Source organism: Mya arenaria, chromosome 11 (assembly GCF_026914265.1).
Source record: "Mya arenaria isolate MELC-2E11 chromosome 11, ASM2691426v1".
NCBI classification, from domain to species: domain Eukaryota; kingdom Metazoa; phylum Mollusca; class Bivalvia; order Myida; family Myidae; genus Mya; species Mya arenaria.
This window is the reverse complement of record NC_069132.1, coordinates 54,687,910-54,715,018: the sequence shown is the minus strand read 5'-3', so window position 1 is coordinate 54,715,018 and position 27,109 is coordinate 54,687,910. Positions and strand designations below refer to the sequence as shown.

At 33.9% G+C, this 27,109-nt stretch overlaps 1 protein-coding gene across 1 annotated transcript in view; it reads right to left on the bottom strand.

The window, feature by feature from the left end:
* Positions 1-1,706: 1,706 nt before the first annotated feature.
* LOC128208036 (proteasome activator complex subunit 4A-like) overlaps positions 1,707-27,109 on the bottom strand; it is a 75,257-nt gene continuing 49,854 nt past the window's right edge. The window contains exons 40-47 of the mRNA XM_052911330.1: positions 24,681-24,815; positions 23,803-23,879; positions 22,392-22,520; positions 21,708-21,860; positions 21,430-21,504; positions 19,683-19,886; positions 17,092-17,257; positions 1,707-7,354 (exon numbers count right to left, since the gene is read on the bottom strand). Coding sequence (XP_052767290.1) covers positions 17,123-17,257; positions 19,683-19,886; positions 21,430-21,504; positions 21,708-21,860; positions 22,392-22,520; positions 23,803-23,879; positions 24,681-24,815 — 908 coding nt within the window. The 3' untranslated portion in view covers positions 1,707-7,354; positions 17,092-17,122. The remainder of the gene's footprint in view (positions 7,355-17,091; positions 17,258-19,682; positions 19,887-21,429; positions 21,505-21,707; positions 21,861-22,391; positions 22,521-23,802; positions 23,880-24,680; positions 24,816-27,109) is intronic.

Here is a 27,109-nt window from a genome sequence, read left to right as displayed (position 1 = left end):
TTGAATGGTGCATACTCCGATGTCGACATAAAAAGTTCGATTAGTACATTAAAAACACTTAGGCAACAGTGATCCGAAGGCGACGTGCAGAACCAATGACTAGCCAGAGGTCACAGTACCAAGTCAATGAAAACGGGTTTTAGACTTGCTTTTCATGTTCGCTCAATTTATTCTACATGCACTCCAGTTGAATAGTTTAAATGAAACTGTAGTCACGTCTTCTACTCCATAAATACGCAGAAAATATGTGGAAACCTTGTCAGTTGTATATAAACAGTCAAGCGATTGATATTTGCTTATCATTTCCTACACATTTCGAAGTACATGTATGCTATATTTATTCACACGTTCTACGTGCATATTCGACTTTGAACCAGACAGGCTCAATGTGAATGTCACATAACTACAGGTCTCAAGGTCAAGGTCGTACTACTTCTTGGTTCAAGGTAAAAGTCATACTACTACTGAACTAAAGGTAAAGGTCATATTACTTATTGGATCAAGGTCAAGGTACTACTGGGCTAAAATTTAATCTAATACTGGACTTAAGGTAAAGGTCACACTTCTACTAGGCTCAATATAAAGGTCACACTACTACAAGGGCTAACTGTCAATGTAAGATTTCTTCTGGGCTCAAGGTCACACTGCTACTGGGCTTAATGTCAAGCTTCTAATGGGCTCAAGGTCAAGGTTACACTACTAATGGACTCTACATCAATACGAAGTTTAGTCAAGATAGGTCAAACCTAACTAGAGTTATTCGGTTTTTCTTTCTATTTCTAGTTTCAGTAACCTTGACATTGACCACAGGGGCCCCAAATGCAATCGCATTGACAGATATCCATAAATATGAAGTTTGGTCAAGATATTTCAATCCTTACTAAAGTTATTCAGTACGAACTATTTTTAGGAACAGTAAAATTGACCTTGATCCCATGAAAGGTCTCCATAATCTTTTCCTAAATATCAGGTTTAGTCAAGTTATGACAACCCTTACTAAAGTTATTCAGTACTAACCCCTATTTTTATTTTTTATTTTTAGTAACAGTGTCCTTGACCTTGATTCTAGGGGGACCCAAGTGCAATCACATGAAAGGTTTCGTTGACCTCTTGCTTTAGAGAAAGTTTGGACAAGATATGTCAATCCGAACTTATTCAGTTATTAAACATTTTTTTTATATTTTGTAACAGTGACCTTCAACCTTAGGGGCCCAAAATGCAATCCAATTAAGGTATCCTTTATCTCTTCTTATATAGTTATAAGTTTGGTCAAGATAAGTCAATCCAGGAAACCATGAAAGGTTTCGTTAACCTCTTGCTTTATAGAAAGTTTGGACAAGATATGTCAACAATAACTAAAGTTATTCAGTTTCAGTATGAGTTTGAAGCTATGTTAAATCCTGGTTACAAAGAATTGCTTGTTTCAGTGTAAAATTGCAATCTACTCGTGAAATATAGCTTTTGGTGCTCACTCGGTGAAATATATGTTTTACACTGAAACAAACAATTATCCTCTCTCTATATATATATCCCTTGCTCCAGGTATCATATTGTTGTTAGTCATGGTGTATAACTTTGGTTATATATACATATAAAATGTGTTTTTTTCACTTTTGAGCTATTATTAATTTGATGAAACTGGTTCAAGTTATGAACTGATAAACTTGATAAAACTGGTTAAAATACTAAAACTGTACAAACAACTATTGATTATCCCTTTTTTATTCATGAAAGAAAATAATTATGTACATGGAATAAATCATAAAATAAGCAATAAAAGAAAAGCAAATTTCCATAACAATATGTTCAGAATAAGGACACAGCAATTAAAGGGACTAGACACCAGATGGGTCCAAAATGGGCAAATACAGCATACATGCCATATCCCCCGGCGGGGGAAAAAATCCCCCGGAATTTCGACCCATCCCCTGGTCCCCCGCCGGGGGATTCATATCCCCTGGAATTTAAAAAAAAAACAAAAAAAAATCGAAACTTGCTTTAGGTTGACAATGGAAAACTTCAATAATATTATGAGTGTGAAATTCCATGAAGGTCCATGATGACTAAGTCCAAAAATTATTGTATTTGAGTGTATTTCTGTATTTATTCTTATATTATAAATGCAGATATTGCGTAAATTTTCGTCGCGTAAAAATCCCCTGGTGTAATATTAAAATCCCCTGGAATTCAGACCAAAATCCCCTGGGAAGCCTCTCAGAAATATGGCATGTATGATACAGTATTTCCTTAAAACAATCCTAGAATTGTCAATTCGAGCTAATAAGATGCCAAAAATACATCATTTTAAATGACCAAAAGAATATTTAGTCGCTGTATCGGCTGAGTTTACTCCTTTCAAAATAGCGCGTAATGGTTTCCCAGTTTATTTACCATGTGAATGTCATGTGATTAGTACAAATAAATATATTGATACTATCTTCAAATTACTTGTAATTATGCAAAAACTGCGAAAGATACATGAGTCATAAGTGATGTGATACATCAGTAAGTAAGACACAACCATATCAAATTGATGTAAGTTTTTGACAATTTTCTTTTTTTCCTGCACTGGTATCAACTGGTATGTAGTCCCTTTAACAAAAAATACGGTCAAATAGAAACCAATAGTAAACCTATCAAAAGTAATGACCAAGAACACAAAATAACCAGATAAAATAATTTAAAAAGTTTTGTGTATTTTTACTTGTAGGTCATTTTTTGACTCCACTAGTTATTAGAATGTTTATCAATTACCTTACATTGTTATTTCTAATAAAGTGCAACAACAGTTTTGCTGTCTTAAAAATGCTATTCATTTGCCATTGAACAACACACTTTACATTAACCTGCAGACCATTTTCATTTTGAATATACTAAATGTCAGCGCATTTATCAATTACCATAGACTGTTATTTCTAATAAATTCTTAGAAATGACATTCATACGCCATGAAACAACACACTTCACATTTATCATATAAAAAAGAATTACAACCAGAAAGACAAAAGTAAGCAGATAGAGTAATTAACAAATGGGGTAATTTACTTGTAAAAAAACAAAACCCCATTTCCATTTCTAATTCATTTGAATCTTCTAAATACAATAACATTCATCAATTACCTTAAAATGTTATTTTTTAATAAATTACAACAGTTGCCCTCTTAAAAATGGCATTTGTTTGCCATGAAATAATTACACACTTTACATTCATCATGTTTGTAAAAAAAAGCTTCTTTAAAGAGAAACCTCCCTGAGGTTGTTTCATCTTTTACATGATTATTATATGTATGTAGTTTTCCCTATTTGTTCTACAAGTTTTATGATTATAAATCTGGCACACTTCTTAAAGGGGCTAGACGCCAGATGGTTTAGATGGTCTGAAAATCAGCAAATAAGTTTATTTTCAAATCAGATTTTTTTCCAAATCAGAGGTTACAAACATAAATTTGAAAGTAGAATCGGAGCGTTTTGATTGGATGGTAAAAATAACTGACCAATATACTGAATGGAATCCCTGAGGCATATCTGAGACAAGGATAAGAATTATATTTAATAATGCCTTCGGAAAACTTAAAAAAATAGTGAATTCATTTCCGATTAAACAGCAAGCAACAAGCAGTAAAAACATATCATGTACCAAACATTGGAACAACAAGTAATTGTGTTGCTTTTTGAAATGAATAATTTAATATTCAAATCTAAATACCGTACAACAATTTATAACAAAACATAATGAAGTTTTGTCTTCAAATTTAGACAAAACAGAAAACCCCCCATATCATTTTGATTTTAAGAAATTTGACTATACGTTGAACTGACTTGAACATTATACATGTACCTCTAAGTCTGAAAGCTACAAAAATGTAACAAAATAAAGATGCATTTAAGGTGTCAAATTAACAAAAATGTGAAATTTAGCTGCCTGGTGTACCCATGTATTTTGGTATCTTTTGAAAAGAGAAAAAAAAAGGAATTTTACCAAAATAAATAATACAAAACACCTTTTATGTCCTTTAAATATTGAAAAATCATGTTAAATTGAAATAGATAACAAAATTACAACCTGCAATAACTTTTAAAATGCTTTTATGGTCACTTATATTTATATATTAGTGATCAGCATATAATGCCCCTTTAAAGCTGCATTCTCACATATAAATTGTTTTGACAACTGTCAGGGTTCGAATTTAGACACGCATACTTGCAAAATGCAAGCGACATTTTCATATTGCGAGTGACTTTTATCCAAACTCGCAAAATTCTGCGAGTGGCTTTTTCTAGACCACAAAATGTTAAAAGGAAAGTAGAATAAACTTGAACTTAACTCCGCTACATGGTCGAATGTAAACAGCCTATAAGTGGCATGTTTACACTACCAGTATAAAGAAGACAGTACGGAGTCACGCTCTTGTAGGTTTTCAAAAATAGAACAAATACAGAAAAGGCTGAGTTTTATCTCGAATCTTTTCGGGATGCTCCGAGGCGTGCATAATACAAAATGAATACAAATGACGTAATCACCTAGCTCAATCATTGGCTAAATTTAGCGCTTTCGCGCACTATATGTAAACCCCATCAACCTTTGAATATATTTCCGCTCAACTGTCAAAAGTGAATAGACTTCGTTGATTGATTTATTTCATGGTCCAAAGCATCCACCCTACAGTTACTGTTGCTTTTATTTATTTTTAATTTATAATGTTATTGTTTTTTTATACTTATAGCCTTAATGAAATCTGTAGCGTGTTATTTGACAGCTTTGTTATAAAAAAAGCGGCCAGCATTTGATGAGTCTTTCCTTACCCCCCAAAAAGAATAAGCCATTAACAAGTTCTAGTAGTCGAGTCACTCAAGATTGATACTTTTTAATATTCATAATATGTCTTACTCTTAGGTGTAAATTTCTACTTTAATTAGACAATATTTTTAGGGAATAAAGCAAATAATAAAATTGCAAGTTGATTTTTCATTTTGCGAGTTGCCTCAAAAAGCACTCGCAAAATTTTGCGAGTGCTCCTCAAAGTTAAATTCGAACCCTGACTGTTTTATTTTTTTTACTTTTAATGAGCCAATTTTTGCGAAAATGTCTGTAATCCAGTGACATAAGTCTGCTGACAAAAGATAACATCGCTGTTTATCATATTTTTGTTTGAAAATTAATGTCCCTTTGATTAAAGTGTTACTAATGCTTTAAGAAAAATGAAATTTTTGGCAATTTATTCAACAATTGGAACCTATTCTATTGTGAATTATCTAATAGGATTAAATTGAAGGTATTGATGCCAAAATAAGCCACTTCTGAGACTTATTATTTTAAAAGTGTTAAAATTAACAATCTGTGAGAGTGCAGCTTTAAATGGTAACAAAATTATATGGGGTCACCAGCCATACAAAATAAACTGATACCATTATGGCGTGATGGAATGAAGTGATTACCTGCACATCAGATACATTAACAAGTGGGAGAAATATAACATAGAAATAACATATGAAAAAATAAAATTACTTACTTACAATTTGATTTTAATTAGGCCTTGACTTTGTGCACTGTTGAATATTCTTTTATTATAGAAAATTTACATGCATGAAGTCTCTTTAATTGAATAGCAAAATTTTACAGAAAAACTACGGTTGATAAAGTATAAATCATGGCCTGACTATAGGAATGATACATGAGTATCGATAACTAGCAAAATCCAATGATGAACGTTTGCAACAACGAAGCTTTAATCATCTATTGGATGTATTTTAATTAGGGATGCAAACGAATGGCAAAATTGATATTCGAATATTCGGTAATTCTTTCGATCGAATATTCGATAACCAAAATACATCTTTTAGAAGTTATAGTACACTATTATTATTATCTGCTAATGTAAAATCATGTATTGGATGTATTTTAATACTTGATGAAGAACAAAAACAACTACCCGGTAAAAGAAACCATATTATACCAAACACAGATTGTGCTGCCAACTTTTTCTGGGTCAGTTAGAAAAAAATAAACATAAATGCATGAATAAAGGTACACTCAATCATTAAACACTATTTTTTTTCATAAAACATGTACATAACATTGATATTTATCTTTATACAAAAATCATCCTATATTCATCATCATCTCTAAACATAAATCATTATTTAGTTATATCTGTCTTCAAACACAAATCATTATCTATTCATTATTATCTTCATACACAAATCATTATCTATTCATTATTATTTTGATACACAAATCATTATTTAGTCATACATTTGTATCTATCTTCATACATAAATCATTATATTTTCATTATTATCTTCATACACAAATCATTATCTATTCATTATTATTTTCATACATAAAACTTATCTATTCATATTAATATTCATACAAAATTCATTATCTTCATATATAAATCATTATCTGACCTTTCCTTCATGTATAATAATTACAAACACTTTAATAATAATCCATGGAAAGTACAATGAATAGAAATGTGGTAAAATGTGGTAAAAATAATAATAGAACCCTGATTATTAAAAAAGCATGTCACACTTTTTGACAATCAAAAAACAACAAAATGCAAGTAACTTCTGGCCCAAATTTCTCAAAACATCTCTAGTCTCTTATAACAGGTTCAAGCTTTTATTTTTATAATAATCACAAACAAATATTTCTACTTTTTTAAATCAAGGTTAAAAAAGTTAATTGCTTAAATGAAATAAGATATTAAGGCATGTTACATTTAAGATGTTTTGAGACTTTGGGCCAAATTTGGGCTGGTAAATGCTTAAAATCAGTAATAGGTGTTTGCAGGTTGTGGCGCTCGCATACTAAAACACCTGCAGAAATAGAATCTGTTAAATCCATCACAAACTAAGAATAAAGTCTGTAGATCAGCACTTTTTAAACTCCTGCAGTTTACATGGAAACAGGTGATCCCATAGATGGGTAGAAAAATCACATGTAGATTTAAAACACATGCAGTTTTATACCGGAACACGTCACAGCGTGTGTAGATAAAAGCCACCTGTTGATTGTTAACACCTGCAGTTTACTACAGGACATGACACGGTATGTGCAGATAAAAGTCACCTGTTGATTGTTAACACCTGCAGTTTACTACAGGAACATGTCACAGTATGTGTATATAAAAGTCAGCTGTAGATTGTTAACACCAGCAGTTTACTACAGAAACAAGTCACCGTGTGTTTATATATAAAAGTCACCAGTTGATTGTTAACACCTGCCGTTGACACAGAGGCAGGATAAAGGTCACTTATAGGCTGTAAACACCTGTATTTCATGACACCAAGTTCAGATGTTACCTGGCAGTGAATGGAAAGGTAATACTGGCTCACAAGGCAGTTCCTGAAATAGAAAGTAATGAATTTATGTAGACATGTATTTTAATCTATATATCTATCAAGAAATAACATTCATTCTTTAATGGTATCCATACATCTATGTAACTTCTAGCAAGCAGGGGCTTGTGCATCAATTTTGTACTTGATTCATTGCTTTAAGTGGACCTAAGATAGAAATGCTTCAATGAACACTTCTAGCCATGCATTACTCATGCCCCATTTTGGCAGTGCCATCAGTGCTTTGATTGATATAGCATAATATTATCATGACAAATTATTACAACCATCCTTTGAACCATTAAATGCCATACTAAATATGAATAGTCAAAGAATTGGAAATTTATAATTACTAACATTGTTATATAATTTAATTAAGCTGCATTGTTATGCAGATTTGTTGTTCATATAAAACTACTCAGAAAAAATATTTCAAGTACCCTTTCCCCATTTTCCAAGGACTTTTGATTAAAACTTGCAAAGCCATTTAGAACATATTAAATGCATAATTTAACTCAGAAAGACATGTCAAATTCACATTCAATAATTACATGGTAGAATTTTCTGCCAAGTATGATAATAATGCACCAGTCAGTTGTACCCTCCCTCCCCCAACCTGGGGGGTGGGGGTGGGGGAATAGCGGGGCAAATGGGCTGTGTTTTTACATTCCAGGTGGCCTCGCAGTGCTGAGGGAAAGCGGTGGTTTTGTTTTAATGTTGAAAATTGTAAGCGAAAATGATGTCCCCAGGGTGTGGTGGGCATTGGGCTTCAGTTTGTTCTCGCAGGATTGGCTGGATCACAAGTCAAAGTCCCTGCTATTTCCCTGGACCTGAGGGGGGGGGGGGGGGTTACAATTGATACATAGAGAGAATTGCTATTGTTAAACATGTAAAGCCTGTACTATACAATACTGCATAACCATACTCTGTTAAAGTTTTTTTATTTCGTTTTTGTGCTATTCTTTTGTTTGCTCCTTTTTTACAAATTTTATTCCTACCTCAAAAATTAAAGAGCCATTAAGCAAAATTTACACTTTTTTAAATTCAACAACTATAAAAGAAGTTTTGGCCGTAAAAAAATTAAGTAGTTCAAGTAATCAAGTAATTTTCAAGACCTGTGCAGACCTTGTAGTACCATACTTTTTTACAAGAGGACATTTTAGTAACATGATTACACATCTAACTCAGTTACAGTGGAAGGGAGGTAATTAAACTCATTTTTGGAAGACATCATTTTTAAAGGCCTAGTTTAAGGAATGTTTGGCATGATAATCCCCTGCTGTGCATCTCCTGCTAATTGCACTGGTGTCACAGTAGGGGCCAATTTCCTGTGTATTTGTTTATTGGCTCAGTGCCATTAGGGTCCATTTCTATACTTAAATTTCTAAAACTGCACAGCAGGATACTCAGATCAGAGATATGATATGAAGGATGAAGGCAAGTAGGTTTAGATCAATAAACAGAGGTTGTTTTGTGTTGTTGTTTTTTTTGGGGGGGGAGGGGGTCACTTAAAGAAGGCTTAAACTAGACCTTTAAGACGACACAAAAATTGCATCTCTTTTAGCCCATAATGTTATGTACATCCGTGAAAATATCTGTTTAATACTTAGATTACATCTTATGATTAACTGGCCTTTGACATGCAAAAGGTTTCCAGGAAAGTATTATTAAGTCAGCAGATAAGGCAAACATGCAGATGAAACAGAGACTTGACAATGCTTACATAACTTGCAGCCAAGAAAATTGGTTATTTGAGGAGCAAGCAGGAGAATTGGAGAAGGCTGCCTACATATGGGAGAATATGAGATGAAATACGGGATAATATGAGAAAAAACGCCTACGGATGTTTGATAACTTGTCTGATATCAGAATTAATCAAAAGCACAAAAAAGTATTGGACTATTTTGTTGACTTTTAAGTGATGTTAATACAGATGTAGCTAGTTTTTGTTAAAAACTGAAAAACATTAGCACTGCAACTGATCTCTTTATACACTTGAGATATAAAGGGGCATTTTTAGCCCTTGCCTTAATAGATATGCCTTTTTTTCTCCCAATATCTATGGCTTTATAAATACAGTTTTACGGCTCATTTGACTATTATTAAAGGACCAAATAAAGGTTGATGCCAATTTCTTTTTAATTTAAATGCATTATGTTAAACATCTTTGACTAAAATTGATCCATAAAATGAGTAAAAAATATTGTGTACAAAAAAATTATAGAAATCCTTTATGAATGTTTTTTTTTTAAATAGTAGCTAAATTTTTACAAATTTGAAGCCACGAGATAACAATTTTTTTTAACTGTCACCCCTATTTTTTAACTGTCACCCCTATGACACCATACTTCGTTATAATGGACACTGTTTCTTTGTTATGAAATGAAGAAGATAAACTTCTGTTGGTCTCTGATGAAACCATTTTTAATAGAAATTAACATCTTAACAAAATCATAAACCGGATTGTACAGCAGTTATGAGGAGGCATTTCTGAGAAAGGAGAAAAAACATCATCTACTTTAATAACTCTTGCATCTTGATCCATCTGTACACAGAAAATACATGTCTCCTAAGAAAAGGATGATTAAAAGAACAAAAGAAGACTTTTTATCTATTCATCAAATGAAGCAATGTACAAGAAGGCCCTAGGCAGGAAAATGGTTTGGTTCAGGTAACATTTTTTTTTCATTAGGCTATAATTTTGTAAGAATGTAATACATGTAACCTGGAGTTCAAGTAGCTGGGTTTTCCCATGGCGGTACAAATAAAAATGTGAAATTCAAGCTATTGAATTTAATGTAGTGGATGAATGAATCTGTTGTTTCCAAAGTAACGTATGTTTATTTAAACGGTACAATTTGTTTGTACCGGGGTATTAGCTTGGGAAAAACAGAATACATATATATCTGGGCTTCAACTGTTGTCCTCATTGAGGAATGGCATTAAAGCTGCACTCTCACAGATATACCACTTTTACAACTTTTTTATTTTTTGTCTTGGAAAGAGCAAATTTTTGCGTAAATATCTGAAAACCCATGATAAAAAGATTGCTGACAAAAGATCAGATCGCAAATTTCCGTTCGAAAATTCATGTTTAATGGCTAAACGGTTTAAGAAAAATTCATAAATCATTAAAATTTGAACTTAAAAATATAAATCTGCGATCTATTTTTTTGTCAGCCGTCTTGTATAATTGGTTTACATGGATTTTCGCAAAAAATGGCTCGTTTCAAGACAAAAAATAAAAAAGTTGTTAAAAGGTTCAATCTGTGAAAGTGCAGCTTTAAAGTAATCTTCAGAATAACACTTTAAAGGTTTTTTCTTAAATAATTATAATTCTATATTATAATTTTTTTATTGTAATTCTATATTATAATTTTTTTAATCTTTCATACATGCCGGCTTTCAAGAAGATTTTGGTCTGAATTCAAGGGGATTTTGAAATTACACCAGGGGATTTTTATGCAGCAAAAATTTGCTCAATCAACATTTATAATATAAGGACTAAAACCAGAAACACAATCACTAATTACAATAACTTTTGGACTTATAACCATCATGGTCATTCATGGAATTTCACACTCATAATAGCATGGATGCTTTTCACTCTCAACCTTGAGCAATTTTTTTTTTTTTTAATTCCAGGGGATATTCATCCTCCAGCGGGGGACCAAGGGATGGGTTGGAATTTCGAAGGACCCCCCCCCCACCTTGGGATATGGCATGTATGATTTTTAATTATTTGTTTACAAACAGACAATGAAAGGATAAGGGTAGGCACCTATTTGAAGGTAGGGTCGGATAACCTGAACCAGAAATATTATTTTTTAAGCCTTAGGTAAATATTTCTCCGATATCAGGGATAATTCTGATCAATGGAATCTACCTATTGTTTATTACATTCCAAGGCATCAAAGATAATTGCAGAAGAAATCATATCAATAATTAAACAAAGGAATAATTTGTATTTTACAGGAAAACAACTGTATAGATGATATTGGAATGTTGTAAACAAGGATGTTCGAGGTTTACATATAAATAATTAGAACTCAAATGCCTAAGGGCTATTGCGAATATTTTACGATGAACGCAACATCTTTGGATATTTTTTGATAGCGAATCACAACTTATTAATATACATGTAAACTGAAAATTGTTGATCTTGTTATTATTTGTATTGTGACAGCAGGCCACCAAAACTAAATCAACAAGTTGGATAGTGTTTTTATGATATGTTAAATGTATTGTTGTCATTAGCGTTTCAATTTTAGGTTTAAAGGTGATTTGAAGTTATTAGTGTTTTGCCCGCGCTATTGAGGCGTAATATGATAAACTGTTTTCGGTCAGGATCAGGACGTTCTATTGACAGCATTGGCGAAAAAACACATACTGTAAGGTTTCCTTATGAGGAAGGACTCCACTTTTTCCACTTTAACCAGCCCAACTTGGTACATACCTCGATAATGACATCAGTCGCGCATTTCATTCCTTGGTTTAAACAGTATTTATTTCAAAATAACATTATAATGATAGACACAATTATAGCATACTCAATATTAAATGGTTGACGGAGGTAGTGATACATGGAAGGTATACAAATGAAATATGCACAAAACAAAACAATTTGACAAAATTGGGAAGGAAGCTATGGTAGCTTATACTATGCATCGCTTCTGCCACTCTTTCAAGCTGCTTGAATAGTGTAAATGTTGTAATTATTTGTATATTTATGTAATTGTTATAATTTGATGGATAACGTGAAAGATGAAGTCAACGTCAAAAAAATAAAGTAGTAGGTGGTAAAATGCCCATGGGGTATGAAAGATTTCATTCCTTATATAAATGCTTAGCTCAAAATCAGTTTGCTAAGGCCAGATAAAGCTAATTTTGTGGCTACAATTATCAGACCGAGGCTATTATGAAGACCCCAACCTAATTTTTTTTTGGTATTTTTCTTTTTAATTATCAAGTCAGAAAATTGTTCATTTCTTCATGTTCCTTGTTATCATAAGGAGTAAATGTAAAAAGGTTGTAATTGACATTAAATAAAGAAGAAGATAGAACCTTTTCTCTTTCACCCCTCATTATAGTTATTTATTTTTATTTTAAATTTATTATTCTTGTATCTTATCATTGGAAATATAAATCATTCGGCACTATTATTTATTTAAGGTGAAGTGCACATGTGACTTTTGTTTATACAATTTGATACCGTTAACTTGTTTCGCACTACTTTCTTGGCAACAGTAATGTCAGAAAGTGCATGCATGCATGCAATACAATACAATAATATATAAATATTGACTGTATTGAGGGTGACAGTGCACATTGTCAACCTGGGTTAATACTGTTGTCCGATTAATAAAGGAAACACAGTCCATAAACAGACATAACACTTTAATTATTATTTTTTACCGTAATTTAAAAAACATCTTATATACAATTAATGTATTCCATATTGTGTCTGTTTTAAGCTGATCGTGTTTTATGCTTTAGAATAAAAAATGTAACAGAAACTGTCATGGCACCAAACACATTTGACCAAAGGCCATACCTGAGTGCCAAACGCTTTTAATCAATGGCGGTAACAAGCTACTAACCAGAAAATTACCATAATAAAGTGAGTGTCTGTTAACAGTTTCCTAACAAAAATACCATTAATAGGAAAACCATATGCCCTGTATACCATTAATTTGAGAATTAATTAATTAGAAACTACTGACACACCATGACTTAATACAATAGGTAGGTGGCAAGTTGCAGTTAATCAGTCTCTGGAGAGATATGGGTTATATTGGCTTGGCATCTGCTGGCACCTTTAAGGCCAGATAAGGCGACATTACACTTGCCAGACTGCTGCTCTTAATTGTGAAACTATACTATGGTGGACCAGGAGGTCAAAAAATGGTTTTAACTCATTCATTTTTACATTAAAGATGCACTTTTATTCTCAGATAAGATTTATCACAATTAATAATATTGTTTTAATATTCTAAAAAGGATGGAAAAATCTCGAAAACAAAGGTTCTTATGAAGGATAGCGAGTTTAATTTGAAAGAAATGAGCATAATACACAGTTTTTCTACCTTATGAGACTATAGTAGACCACAGTAAATCTTTTAGCATTCTTCAATCATTTAATATTTTTGCGCTTTCTGCTATTAAAACACGGTTACAATCTTGTTATCAGTAATTAATTTGAGAGAAATGAGCAATCGTGTTATCAGTAATTAATATTATCCATAAATGCATTATTAAGTAAGTAGTTAACGGTTTATCAGTCAAAATTGATATTTGTTATACATGTATATGCATTGATTTTGAATACGAGTGTCACTTTAATCATTATCAAACAAAATTATAACAATATCAAATTAATCTCTTTTTTCTGTAGTAATGGAGGTGGTGGCTGTTGTTGTGGGTGGGTGGGGGGCGGGGGGACACGTCACAATTAGGCTTATAGTACATATTTTTATAGAAAAGTTCACAATGACCTTGCCCTCACAATGACCTTGCCCTTTGAACTAATAAATAAAGGTCATCTACTGACCATGCTCAATGTCAATATGAAGAATTGAATACTCTACACCATGTTGTTCAAAAGGTATTCTAGATCGGAAATGCAAGCTCTGTAATTTTTCTGTTAACGTCCTTGACCTTTGACCGCAAATCAATAGGGGTCATTTTCTGACCATGAACATTGTGAATATAGTCGTTCAAAAGTTATTAAACATTGATGGTACTGATGACAGCCTCGCCGGACACAACAATCACTTTGTATTGGCCATGCTTCGCAAGTGACCCTAAAACTGATGTGCTTACATCATGTTTTGAAAAAGGAACAACAAAACCCATTATGCTATCTCTTTTGCTTCACTGTATAAGTATTTTCAAACAGAGCTATAGCTACAAGTCCAAGTTTCCTTATCAATTACAGACGCCTATCTTTTACCAGTGCTCCAGCTAGGCCTAAATAGCAGGGGGGGAGAACCCTGCTGCCTTTTTCTGGCATCCTGCCACATTTTTACTCTGCCTCCGTATTATGGCACCTTTTGTTTGACAGAGCCACCTTATTATGAACTAGAGCCACCTTATGATATTTATTGACATTGTCAAGTCATTTCTCAGAAATAAGTCTAAAAATGATAAATATACATTATTTTCACACTTACGGGTAAATAAAGATATCAGCTATGGTATTCATAAAAACCTTTTAGTATTGAAAGTAGTAACAGCATATACTGAATAAGAATTGAACATAGGCCCTTGCAAGTCCTCCATTAAGGCTCATTCAATGTGCAATGAAAGTGCCCTTTCTCACCTAGTACCCTGCCCTTTACAAATCCTGGCCCGAATATCACGAAAACACTTAAGTCTAATCTCAAACTCAATCTCAACTCATTTTACCATATAACATCAAAATTTATTGAAAAAAATATATATGTTTTTACACATTTTTTAAACCGTATGCTATCATTGAATATGTTGATTGAAACCTTTGGTCTAGATTTCAATCAAAAATATTATACAGCCAAAAATGTACTTGAGTACAATTCATTGCCTTTTAACAATTACTTAAGTATATTTTTTGCTATAGAATAAGTTTTCTTTGAAATATTGTCAAAATCTTTAATGACACATTCTATGAGGAAATAAAATATGTTTTCAAAAAGTATAAAAACATGCAAGATTTTGCTTTTATGTGGTAAAGTGAGTTGAGATTGATTTTGAGATTTGACTTGTCAGAGCAGAGTATTTTTGTGATATTGGGGCCTGGCTCGAGAACTGTTTGATATTTTACTGTTTTAGAAAAACTATGACCCACATGAGGCACCATAGCAGGGAGATATGTTACAGTATGTTGTGTGACGGAATCCTACATTGGTATGACCCACATAAAGCACCATAGCAGGGAGATATGTTACAGTATGTTGTGTGACGGGGATCCTACATTGGTCATGTCTGCTTCTAGCTATCACCTCCACTTCAGCCGATCAGCCGTAATTAATCTCATCTCTGTTTTAAGTCATGGAGATAACAAAAAAAATTCTAAATAACATTTTCTGAGTATGTTTTTCTTTTCCTTTTCTGCAGTTAATTAACCTTGGATTTAAATTTGTGAATGAGAATGGAATGTTAATCACCAACACCAGAAAAGCTGCAGCAGACATGCAATAAATTTAAACTTTGTAAAAATAAGTATTACCTGTGAACTATTTTTAAAGCAGCACTATCACACTCTCACAGATTGACAGTTTTTACGTTGTTTTTTTTTTAGTTTTTGTCTCAGAATTAGCTGATTTTGTTATCAATGCCTTCAATTCATTCATATAAGATAACTCACAATAAAACTGATCTCAATCGTTTGGGAAACTGTCGAAAATGCCATTTATTCTAAAAACGTTAGTAGCAACCAAACATCCATTTTTGAACCTAAATATGAAAAACTGTGATCTGATCTTTTGTCAGCAATCTTGTATCACTGGATTTCAGACATAAATGTAGATATTGGCTTATTCCAAGACAAAAAAATAAAAACATGTCAAAATGGTCCATCTGTGAGAGTGCAGTTTTAAAGCGTAAATAATATTATGTTTGTTTCAGGTTTCATGCCCCTCCAAAATAGGGTAGGTACGTTGACAATCTTTTTTTCTTTTTTTTTTTCAATATTAGGCCAATTGTTTCTGTTACTTAAAACTATCAACTACTTTATTAAGAACATCTATGCAATCAGTATTACCTTTTCTGGTATTGTTGGAAGCCCAAAACTCCTTTGAAATATTTCAAAGGGGCAATAAAAAGGTCTAGGGTCGGGACAAAAAAATGGGGTTGGTGGGGAAACCTCAAACAAACTTTTTTTTGGGCCTATAATAATGTGTGAGATTGACAACCACCATTGTGGCAATCATGATAATAAATGTAATTTGATATTGTTATATTTTAGCTTGACTGAGAACAAGTATGAATACTATGAATCAAGAGTATTTCCTGTGTTGAAATCAGTTTATGTAACGGTTTGCAAATGGGGGGGCGGGGGTTGGGGGGTAGGAGGTGGGGGTTGAAGCCAAAACTAACTTGTTGGGTAAGAGGTTTGGCCGGTGTTAACACATCTTAAGTCATTTCCTAACTTTAGACGATTTCAGAAAAGTCAAAGTCAAAAGCGTGGTAAAAACCTGTAAGTGCTTTTCTTACAAAAGCATAAATTTTGAAAAGGGTTTGACAATCTTTTTATTTTAAAAAATCATAAAAATTGCAGTGAGATATTTCACTTACTATATTAAAGAAATGACTTAAAATGCTTCATGGACACCAGCCCATAGCTATTCCTACATATAAAATATTTTATTTTTTAAAGATGCACTCTTATTCCCATGTAAGATTTACCATTTTTAATAGTCCAAAAAGGATGAATAAATATAAAAAACAATGGTTCTAATGATGGATACCTATTTTAATTTGAAAGAAATATGCATAAAACACAGTATTTCTACATTATGAGACCATAGTAGATCAAAGTAAATCTTTCAGCATTCACCAGTCATTTAATATTCGTTCGTTTTAGCTATTAAATACACGGTTACAATCTTGTTATCAGTTATTAATAGTTTCCATAAATGCATTATTTAGTAATTAGTTAAAGGTGTATCACTCAAAATTGATGTTTGTTATACAGGTGTATGAATTGATAATGAATAAGAGTGTCACTTTAAAAATTATACAATCTTATTATAAGTAACCACTCACCTAAATATAGAGAACCTAGTTTCAGCTTTCATCAAGCATAATAGTTGGGTGAGACCAGCAGATCAGTTAAAATGACGAGCTGGTCGTCTGTGAACATGAGTTTGTGGTCGTGCCAGTTGTCGTGGTGCGTGCGACGGAAGTTGGACAGGGTCTTCTTCACGGTCATCTGCAATATCATAAAACACCAATTTAGCGCAGGAATTCATTATATCTAATTTTCATTATAAAATGCTTTGTTATTTATTAATTTAGTATTGAAATGTGTCAAATTTTGGGAAACAAAAAAAACCCACAGCTCCGCTCATCATACTAAGAAATGGCTGAACAAGACAGTTAATTGCATTTAAATTTGTGAACATCTTGAGCATTTTTTGTGATGGTTAAAGGAGCACATTATAGGTTGATGCCAATTTTTTATTATTATTATTTCAATGCATCATTATGGTTAAATCATTTTACTTCAATGATTGAATAAAAATAACATATGATTTGTGTACAGATTTTTCAATAAATATCAAAGTGGCCAAAAATTCACCAGTAAAAAAACATGCCGAAATATTGTTATTTTTTTTTTTTTTTTTTTTTTTGGCATCAAGCTATATTGTGCCCCTTTTAGGCTAATGACAATAAAGCTATTACAACACCTTAATATTTTCATAAAAAGAACCATAGCATTGAAAGAATTACTAAAAGATGCACTTTTACTCCCAAAATATATGTACCACAATAATTATTAATACAATTGAATTAATTTACTGAAAAGGATGAATAAATATCGAAAATAATGATTCATATGAAGGTTTATGAGGATACCGTGTTTAATTTGAAAGAAAGGTACAGAAATTACAGTATTGTAGGGGGCTCGCCCTCGTTTCACGCTAGTGAATGTACTTGATGCAAATTTATATCACAACTTCGCTTCAACTTATTGTAGGCCGTAAGAACAAGCTCAGCTTGGCTCTCAAGTAACCAACTCAACTCTGATATTACACAGACATTCTGTAGTTCGTACCAATTGTCAACCACGTATTGAAAACAGTTTATAAGTTTAAACAGTTTTATTGCATTAATAAAAGTGAAACATCACTCGAACTGGGTACAAATGTTTATACAGAAATATTATGTATTTATATCATAAAATTCATTAAAAGTCACTAGTTTTCGCTGGTGCGCACGTTCCGAAAAACCCGTATTATATAATATAATTTATTTGTTATATTATTTATCAATCTAGCGGTGTTATTTCTGTAGTTCAACGCGATTTCAATATTGTTCTGGTAATGCAATCTAAGCGAGATAACTCACAAAAATCACCCTACTTGCTTATAAAAGTTGTCTGTGCGTTATATCTTCAATATGTATACTGCACTAGTAGGACTTTGTCAATGAATGTTAGTAAAACTACTTATAAATGATCAATTCATAAAAAGTCACATAAGTTATACGTTTGCTGAGTGATTATTTTATCAAGTAGTTCTTTAATGTAACTATTGTAATTATTTCAGTTGAAACTCAGATTTATTACTTTAGCAAACGTAACGTGGTTCCGCACTGAACAAATGCTTGACTCAGACTACTTGCCAACAAAAATCGTGGCGCTTTTATACTCGCACAGTTGGCAAAACGCTACTACCAATAAGAATGACGGCAATGCCACCCAAAACGTTGGCAGTGCCAAGAAAAATTATGGCAGTGACAACGATTTGAATGGCAGTCATGTGACTGCCACAAAATAGAACGTTTATGTGAATCAAAGGCAGCCATCTTGGAAAAATATGTAACTGATACAAAGAAAGGCTCCGGACATAGCCTAAGTTTTGGAATGTAAACATAAACAAATCAAAAAGATGAGTCACCTTATACATGACTGCACTTGACCTTAAACGAGCGGACGTTGCGCAGAAAAACAAGATGGCTGACATTGTGCGAGTACAGAAACTTTACGATAAATAATGCAAGAAATATGGATATAACGTCGCACCAGCGGTGAGGAAAACAAATGCATCTTAACACCAACATATCGAGGAAAGCTATTGTTGAACGATTTAAATTTAAAGCATGCATCTGTTGAAAACGTTCACTAAATGCTTACAATTACCGGGTGGGGTAAAGTTTATCTGAAATGCACTTTTGGCAAATGTAAATACAGAGTCAGTTCATGATACTTTTACCCCTCCGAATATCATCATGTTCTGAATAAAATCGGATAAGTGTTAAATAAGATAACTTTAAATAGTAAAGGTTACATTTATAATGTATTTATGTTAATAACAAGAACAAGTTTAACTTTAAATTAATGTCTTTTGTGTCCCAAAATCCGGGCACAACAGTATTTCTACCTTATGAGACAATAGTTGATCATTATAAATCTTTTAGCACTCACCAGTCATTTAATATTTGTTCGTTTCATCTATTACCTACACTGTTACAATCTTGTCATCAGTAATTCATATTTTTCTTAAATGCATTATTTAGTAAGTAGTTAAAGGTTTATCACCCAAAATTAATGTTTGTTATACATGTGTATATATTGATTTTGAATAACAGTGTCACTCTAAAAAATCCCCAATTTTTAGATAAAAGATGCATACCTGTATGGGTTGAGGATCGTTTACATGGCTGCTGAGATCCATAAGAATTTGGGGCATGTATGCGGGCACGTGGTACGGGTATGCCTGTACGTACGCACATAGACCCAGCACGCCCGCATGACGCTGTATGATCTTCTCCATGGGCACGGACTCTGACTTCACTCGCTTCTTAATCTTGGTGGCACTGAGCCTCTCAAAATGATCCTGTATAGTAAAAAAAAGCAATAATTACAATAACAAATTTTGATGGCAAATTGTTTGATTAATAACTTTTGAATAAATTAAGGATCTTTCCCATTGGTGAAGTACCCTGTTGCGTAAATAATCGCATTTGGAACACCTTCAAAATTAACAATGTTACCAGTCTAAAACTTTCTTATCAGTTCGCCATTGTCCAAGACACTCATATTTGACGTTCACAAAAAATAAATATTTCAAAGACACTGATTGCTTAATGTTGTAGTCTAATACTTGGTTTTAGTAACAAGCTTCAACAAAATAATCGTTACTTCTAATACATGCAACAACTGATTGATTACTCTGACAATATATACATGTACATGTAGGTATACGAGTGGTTGAGTATTAAATTTTAAGTAATACAGGTTTAAAATAAGAAGTTCTGATTTCAAAAATTATCTTCACTGAATTAGATGTAACTTCAATTATTTCAAATTGGTATAAAGGTTACCATTTACAATATATATATATATATATATATATATATATATATATATATATATATATATATATATAAAAAAAGAAATTCTCAGTTTTGGCTTAAACTCGATTCACACAAATTGTAGCAAAATATGAAACTCTGGCACCAAGGTAATTTCAATTAAAGATCTTGATTGAAACAGCCCCCTGGTCCATCTCCAAAAATATGAAACCAACATAACACGTGATAACTAAATATCAACATGTAAAGGGGCTGTCACACATTCTGGTCAGCGCTCTATGAAAGTTGTATGAATGTTCATTCAATTTCTGGCATACTAGGGTGAGGTGGACGCATGTGCATAACGTGTGGCTAAAGCATGACTAGCATGTGACATAAGGAGTGTGTACCAGCGACCAAGTAAGACACCCCTGAGAACTTTCAGCATACGCGTACATGTCACAGGCGGGGGACGTAGATGCTGGTACGTGGTTTTGACTACTTTACTTGTCCATCCCTTTGTTTTCTATTGTTCATGTTTTTGAAACAAACAGGACTCGAAAAAATGGCAAAACATAAATAACAAATGTTTTGTTTATTGATGATGATGATGATGATGATGTGTGACAAATGATAAGTCAACGTTAGAGAAGTGTGTTGAGCTTATGAATAACAATGTTTGATGTTATTTACACACTGCATGCCCTAGGTAGGTGGTCATTGGCAGGTCACCAGTGAGTTGGTCACTGCAGAACAAAGATTTTCAAAAATTTCAAGCAACCAAGTTATGCTAGGATTATGACTGACAATTGTGTACAATGTTTGTTAGTACAACATTTATGAACCTGCGCCAGCTTTTAAAGTTAAACATTAAAGAACACTGGTATCTATGAGAACTTTTGTGCATGTTCAAAATTTTGTTTTCGGACAAGGGTTCTCCGCAGATCACCACCAAATACCAGCGTTCACACAATGCTCTTCTGGCACTTAACCAGTGACCATAGACGATTACCAACGTTTCCTCAAATGTCACACTGACCAGAACATTATTGTGTGACAGCCCCATTAACAACAAAACATCCCTACCAGCAGATCCTGGTCCATCTCCAGGTAGCCACATTGTAACAGGCCGCTTAATGTCACACTCGCCATCTCACGAACCTGTATGAAGAAACAAGGATTATTCGGAACCTCTTATCAACTAGCATACCATAATTAAGATGGCGCTCTTCATGGATTTTGCAAAATAGCTGCCATACATTTATACTGCGTAAACACGCAAAAAAACAAGAATAAATCCTTTAATTTACATATTACCATTTTCATTGGTTTATTTTTTGTGGAAATAATCATTTTGGGCATACCTCCAGTTTATCATCACAGATAAGGTGCATCACAGTTTCTCGTATTGTCTCCTTGTGCGCCGGGTCCTGGAGGATGAAGTAATTACAGAACACCGCCACCTGAACGTAGCTCAGGACTGCTGACCTTGCGTGCCACGACTGAAGGCCTGTCACCTGTCAAGAGAAGAAAATAAATACTTTAACTAAGATTGAGGCTTTCCCTGAGGACTGCTGACCTTGCAAGCCATGACTGAAGGCTTATAAACTATCAAGGGGAGATAAAAATACTGTTTCTAAGATTGCCGCTTTTTTCCCAGGACTGCTGACCTGGTACACCACCTGGAGTGAAGGCTTGTCAGCTGTAAAGGGGTTAAACAAATATCGTAATTAACATTGTGGCTTAAGAACTCATGTGCTACAACTGAAGGCCTGTCACGTGTGAAGTACCAAATACTGTGAAAATGTGTGCAACTGTGGGGTAATTGATTTTTTTTTCCAGTGTAAAAGATTATATTCATGCACATCTAACTATTTCCACAGAAAGATTGGATTAACAATGAAGCAAACTTTGGTTGCAAACTTGCATGTATATGGCAAACAATAGTGCATTGTGCACAGCTTACAAAATCTTCAAATGCTGTGGATATGATATTGCAAATTGAAACTACAAATGTACTACGCACAATTGGTACCATGAAGAATTACCTGTTTGACTGTATGAAGGATGTGTGGTATAACATCAGGCTGTATCAACGCCTGGGCGAGACAGGCCAGCGCCACTTGACAGTCCATCTTCAGCTCCTCATCCTTTGCCTCGCTCTCCAAAGTGCACATCTGAAACCAAGGTTGAGATACATTGTTGGTCAGTTTTAACGTACTACTCTTATTTAAAAACATTACATACACATGTCTAACAATCATAAATTTTGAGTGATGAACCTTACTACTACTTAAAAAATAATGCATTTATGGAAGATATTAATTACTGATAACAAGAATGTAACCATGTGTTTAATAGCTGAAAAAGCACAAATATTAAATGACTGGTGAGTGCCAAAATATTTACAGTGATCAACTATCATCTCATAAGGTAGAAATATCATGTTTTCTGTACCTTTCTTTCAAATTAAACAAAGTATCCTTCATTAGAACCATTGTTTTCGATATTTATTCACCATTTTTAGGTAAACTAAAACAAAAGTATTTATTGTGGTACATCTTATTTGGGAGTAAGAGTGCATCTAAAAGGGAGAACTATATAAATAAAAGGCTGTTATCATTCAGTGCTGGTAAGTAACCATGGCTGAATGATGGAATATAACTGAATTATCGCTGATTAGTTTTAGTTTAAACATATATCACAATGATTGTGAGGAAAGTTACATTAACATATAATGAGTCACTCTCGTTGGCAGGATGATGTGCCGGAAACCGGAGAAACCATCTTGGTGCCCAACAACCAAGCTCACATGAGCCAAGGCTGGGAATCAATGGTGAAAAGTGAGTGCGCTTACCAAACAACGGTCAAGAATATGGTCACATTTTTTTCTGTATGCTTTGTTTTGTAAATCACCGATTATCAATTCTGATTATCCATAATCAATTTTTATCAAACTATCATTTTGCTTGAAAAACCATAAAAACAGTATTATTTATTGAAACATCATAACATATCGTAACAAATTTTTTGTCAGTCATTCAAGATGCTTGGCCAATTTCTGCATTTTGTTTCAATTAAAATGGTGAAGAAAAAGAAAAAAATATTTTGTAACAAGTCATCATCTGAAACAAATTGTTGCCTTCTGACGTAGCATTTATGTCGTAATTTATCATGTGGTGTAAACACACTTCAAATTGTTCTTCATGTTTTGCAGAAGATAAAATAAAGCATACACAAAAGAATGCAACCAACAACTCGTAACAGTTTTCAAGTGATTTTCAAAATGAGACAAACATAGCTATGCAGGCAATGAAGTTACTCCTTTGACCAATATTGAGAAAAATACTGAAGTCAAATATCAATCTTAACTCAATTAAACACATAAAAGCATAGTAAAATTCTAAATTTTGCAAGTGTTTATACTTTTTGAAATGGCCTTAATAAACTTGTACTTACAATGGGTAAAAGCTGGACAATCTCCCTTGGTGCAGAGAAAAAGGTTCTGTTGATGCAGCTGGCTGCACACTTCATCACTAAAACAGCATAAAAACAAATTGTTACTTCAGTCATCAAAATTAGACTTTTGAATGAATAACTCCAAACTTGTATACTATTGCTTGGCATCAATTTTTTTTCACAAGCCCTGTTATATAAAGTTCACAATTTGAGCAAACCCGGAAGACATTTTACCAGCTTGCGGGCTTGTGTTAATTTTAACCACTGTTACGGGCCCGAATTTCTCTAAACATCTTAAGCTTAACAGGCTTAAGTAGCTTATTTCACTTAGCCAAAATACATACTTCAATTGGATTTCAATAAGTGAAAAATTGTTAATTATGAATAGCATACACATTCACGTTCAAATTTGATTTTGATAAATGAAAAATTGTATATTGTGAAAAGCATAAACATAATTCCTATTTACAATGTTGGTGTCTGCCATCAAAAAAATTGTTTATTGTAAATAGCATAAACATAATTTCTAATTAAATTTGATTTTGATAAATGAAAAATTGTTTATTGTAAATAGCATAAACATAATTCCTATTTAAATTTGATTTTGATAAATGGAAAATTGTTTTATATTGTAATTGGCATAAAAATAATTTCTATTTAAATTTGATTTCAATAAATGGAAAATTGTTTATTGTGAAAAGCATAAATATAATTCCCATTTACAATGTTGGTGTCTGCCTGTACTGTATGTTAAGTGTCAGACAGGTGACTTTTTTGCTTGAAAATAATAAAGCAGCACATAAACAGGTGTATTCAGTAATTGAATTACTTTGCGATATACTTGCAGCATCGTTAAATGTATAATAAATAATTGGCACCTGTTTTACACAGCCTGGTCAGGTCTTTGCGTTCCTCACTCTCTTCCCCATCAACCTCGATGTCCATCTGCTCCACGCCTGTTTCAAGGCTGCCGCTGCTCGCTGACTCACGCACAGGACTGTTCTCTCCAGAACCTGCAGATAACAGTATTCATGAAACAAGATCAATTTATAGTAATATACAAGAGCTGTCACAGTATGTGACGAATGCCCCCGAATGTGACATTGACCTACGAACAAGGTCAGTACATGAAAAGTTGATCTTGCCTTTACTTGTCAAATACATATGGCAAGTTATTTTAAATTGCCTCTGAACATAAAAAAATACCACCCATACTTGACAACCTACACTGTTATGTCCTTATATTCAGAATTCCCTTGTGAATAAACACTTAGTGTATCTTTCACCTTCGAGGTAGGGACATAGGTCTTGCACGCGACACGTCGTCTTCGTATGTGGAACACATGTAGCAAGTGATTTTAAAATCTGTCCATACAAGGGAAAGTAACAGCCCTGACATGACAACCTAAACTCTATGTCCTTATATGCAGCACTCCATTGTGAATAAACACTAAGTGTGACCTTGACCTTTGAGGTAGGGACACGGGTCTTGCACGCGACACGTCGTCTTGGTATGTGGAACACATGTGGCAAGTTATTTTAAAATCTGTCCACACAAGGGAAAGTTACAGCCCGGACACGACAACCTATACTCTATGTTCTTAAATGCAGCACTCCATTGTGAATAAACACTATGTGTGACCCTGACCTTTGAGGCAGGGACACGGGTCTTGCACGCAACACGTTGTCTTGGTATGTGGAACACATGTGGCAAGTTATTTTAAAATCTGTCCATACAAGGGAAAGTTACAGCCCGGACACGACAACCTATACTCTATGTCCTTATATGCAGCACTCCATTGTGAATAAACACTAAGTGTGACCTTGATCTTTGAGGTAGGGACACGGGTCTTGCACGCAACACGTTGTCTTGGTATGTGGAACACATGTGGCAAGTTATTTTAAAATCTGTCCATACAAGAGAAAGTTACAGCCCGGACACGACAACCTATACTCTATGTCCTTATATGCAGCACTCCATTGTGAATAAACACTAAGTGTGACCTTGACCTTTGAGGTAGGGACACGGGTCTTGCACGCAACACGTTGTCTTGGTATGTGGAACACATGTGGCAAGTTATTTTTAAATCTGTCCATACAAGGGAAAGTTACAGCCCGGACACGACAACCTATACTCTGTGTCCTTATATGCAGCACTCCATTGTGAATAAACACTATGTGTGACCCTAACCTTTGAGGCAGGGACACGGGTCTTGCACGCAACACGTTGTCTTGGTATGTGGAACACATGTGGCAAGTTATTTTAAAATCTGTCCATACAAGAGAAAGTTACAGCCCGGACACGACAACCTATACTCTATGTCCTTATATGCAGCATTCCACTGTGAATAAACACTAAGTGTGACCTTGACCTTTGAGGTAGGGACACGGGTCTTGCACGCGACACGTCGTCTTCGTATGTGGAACACATGTGGCAAGTTATTTTAAAATCTGTCCATACAAGGGAAAGTTACAGCCCGGACATGACAACCTATACTCTATGTCCTTATATGCAGCAATCCATTGTAAATAAACACTAAGTGTGACCTTGACCTTTGAGGTAGGGACACGGGTCTTGCAAGCGACACGTCGTCTTGGTATGTGGAACACATGTGGCAAGTTATTTTAAAATCTGTCCATACAAGGGAAAGTTACAGCCCGGACACGACAACCTATACTCTATATCCTTATATGCAGCACTCCATTGTGAATAAACACTAAGTGTGACCTTGACCTTTGAGGTAGGGACACGGGTCTTGCACGCGACACGTCGTCTTGGTATGTGGTACACATGTGGCAAGTTATTTTAAAATCTGTCCATACAAGGGAAAGTTACAGCCCGGACACGACAATCTATACTATATGTCCTTATATGCAGCACTCCATTGTGAATAAACACTAAGTGTGACCTTGACCTTTGAGGTAGGGACATAGGTCTTGCACGCAACACGTCGTCTTGGTATGTGGAACACATGTGGCAAGTTATTTTAAAATCTGTCCATACAAGGGAAAGTTACAGCCCGGACACGACAATCTATACTTTATGTCCTTATATGCAGCAATCCATTGTAAATAAACACTAAGTGTGACCTTGACCTTTGAGGTAGGGACACGGGTCTTGCACGCGACACGTCGTCTTAGTATGTGGAACACATGTGGCAAGTTATTTTAAAATCTGTCCATACAAGAGAAAGTTACAGCCCGGACACGACAATCTATACTCTATGTCCTTATATGCAGCACTCCATTGTGAATAAACACTAAGTGTGACCTTGACCTTTGAGGTAGGGACACGAGTCTTGCACGC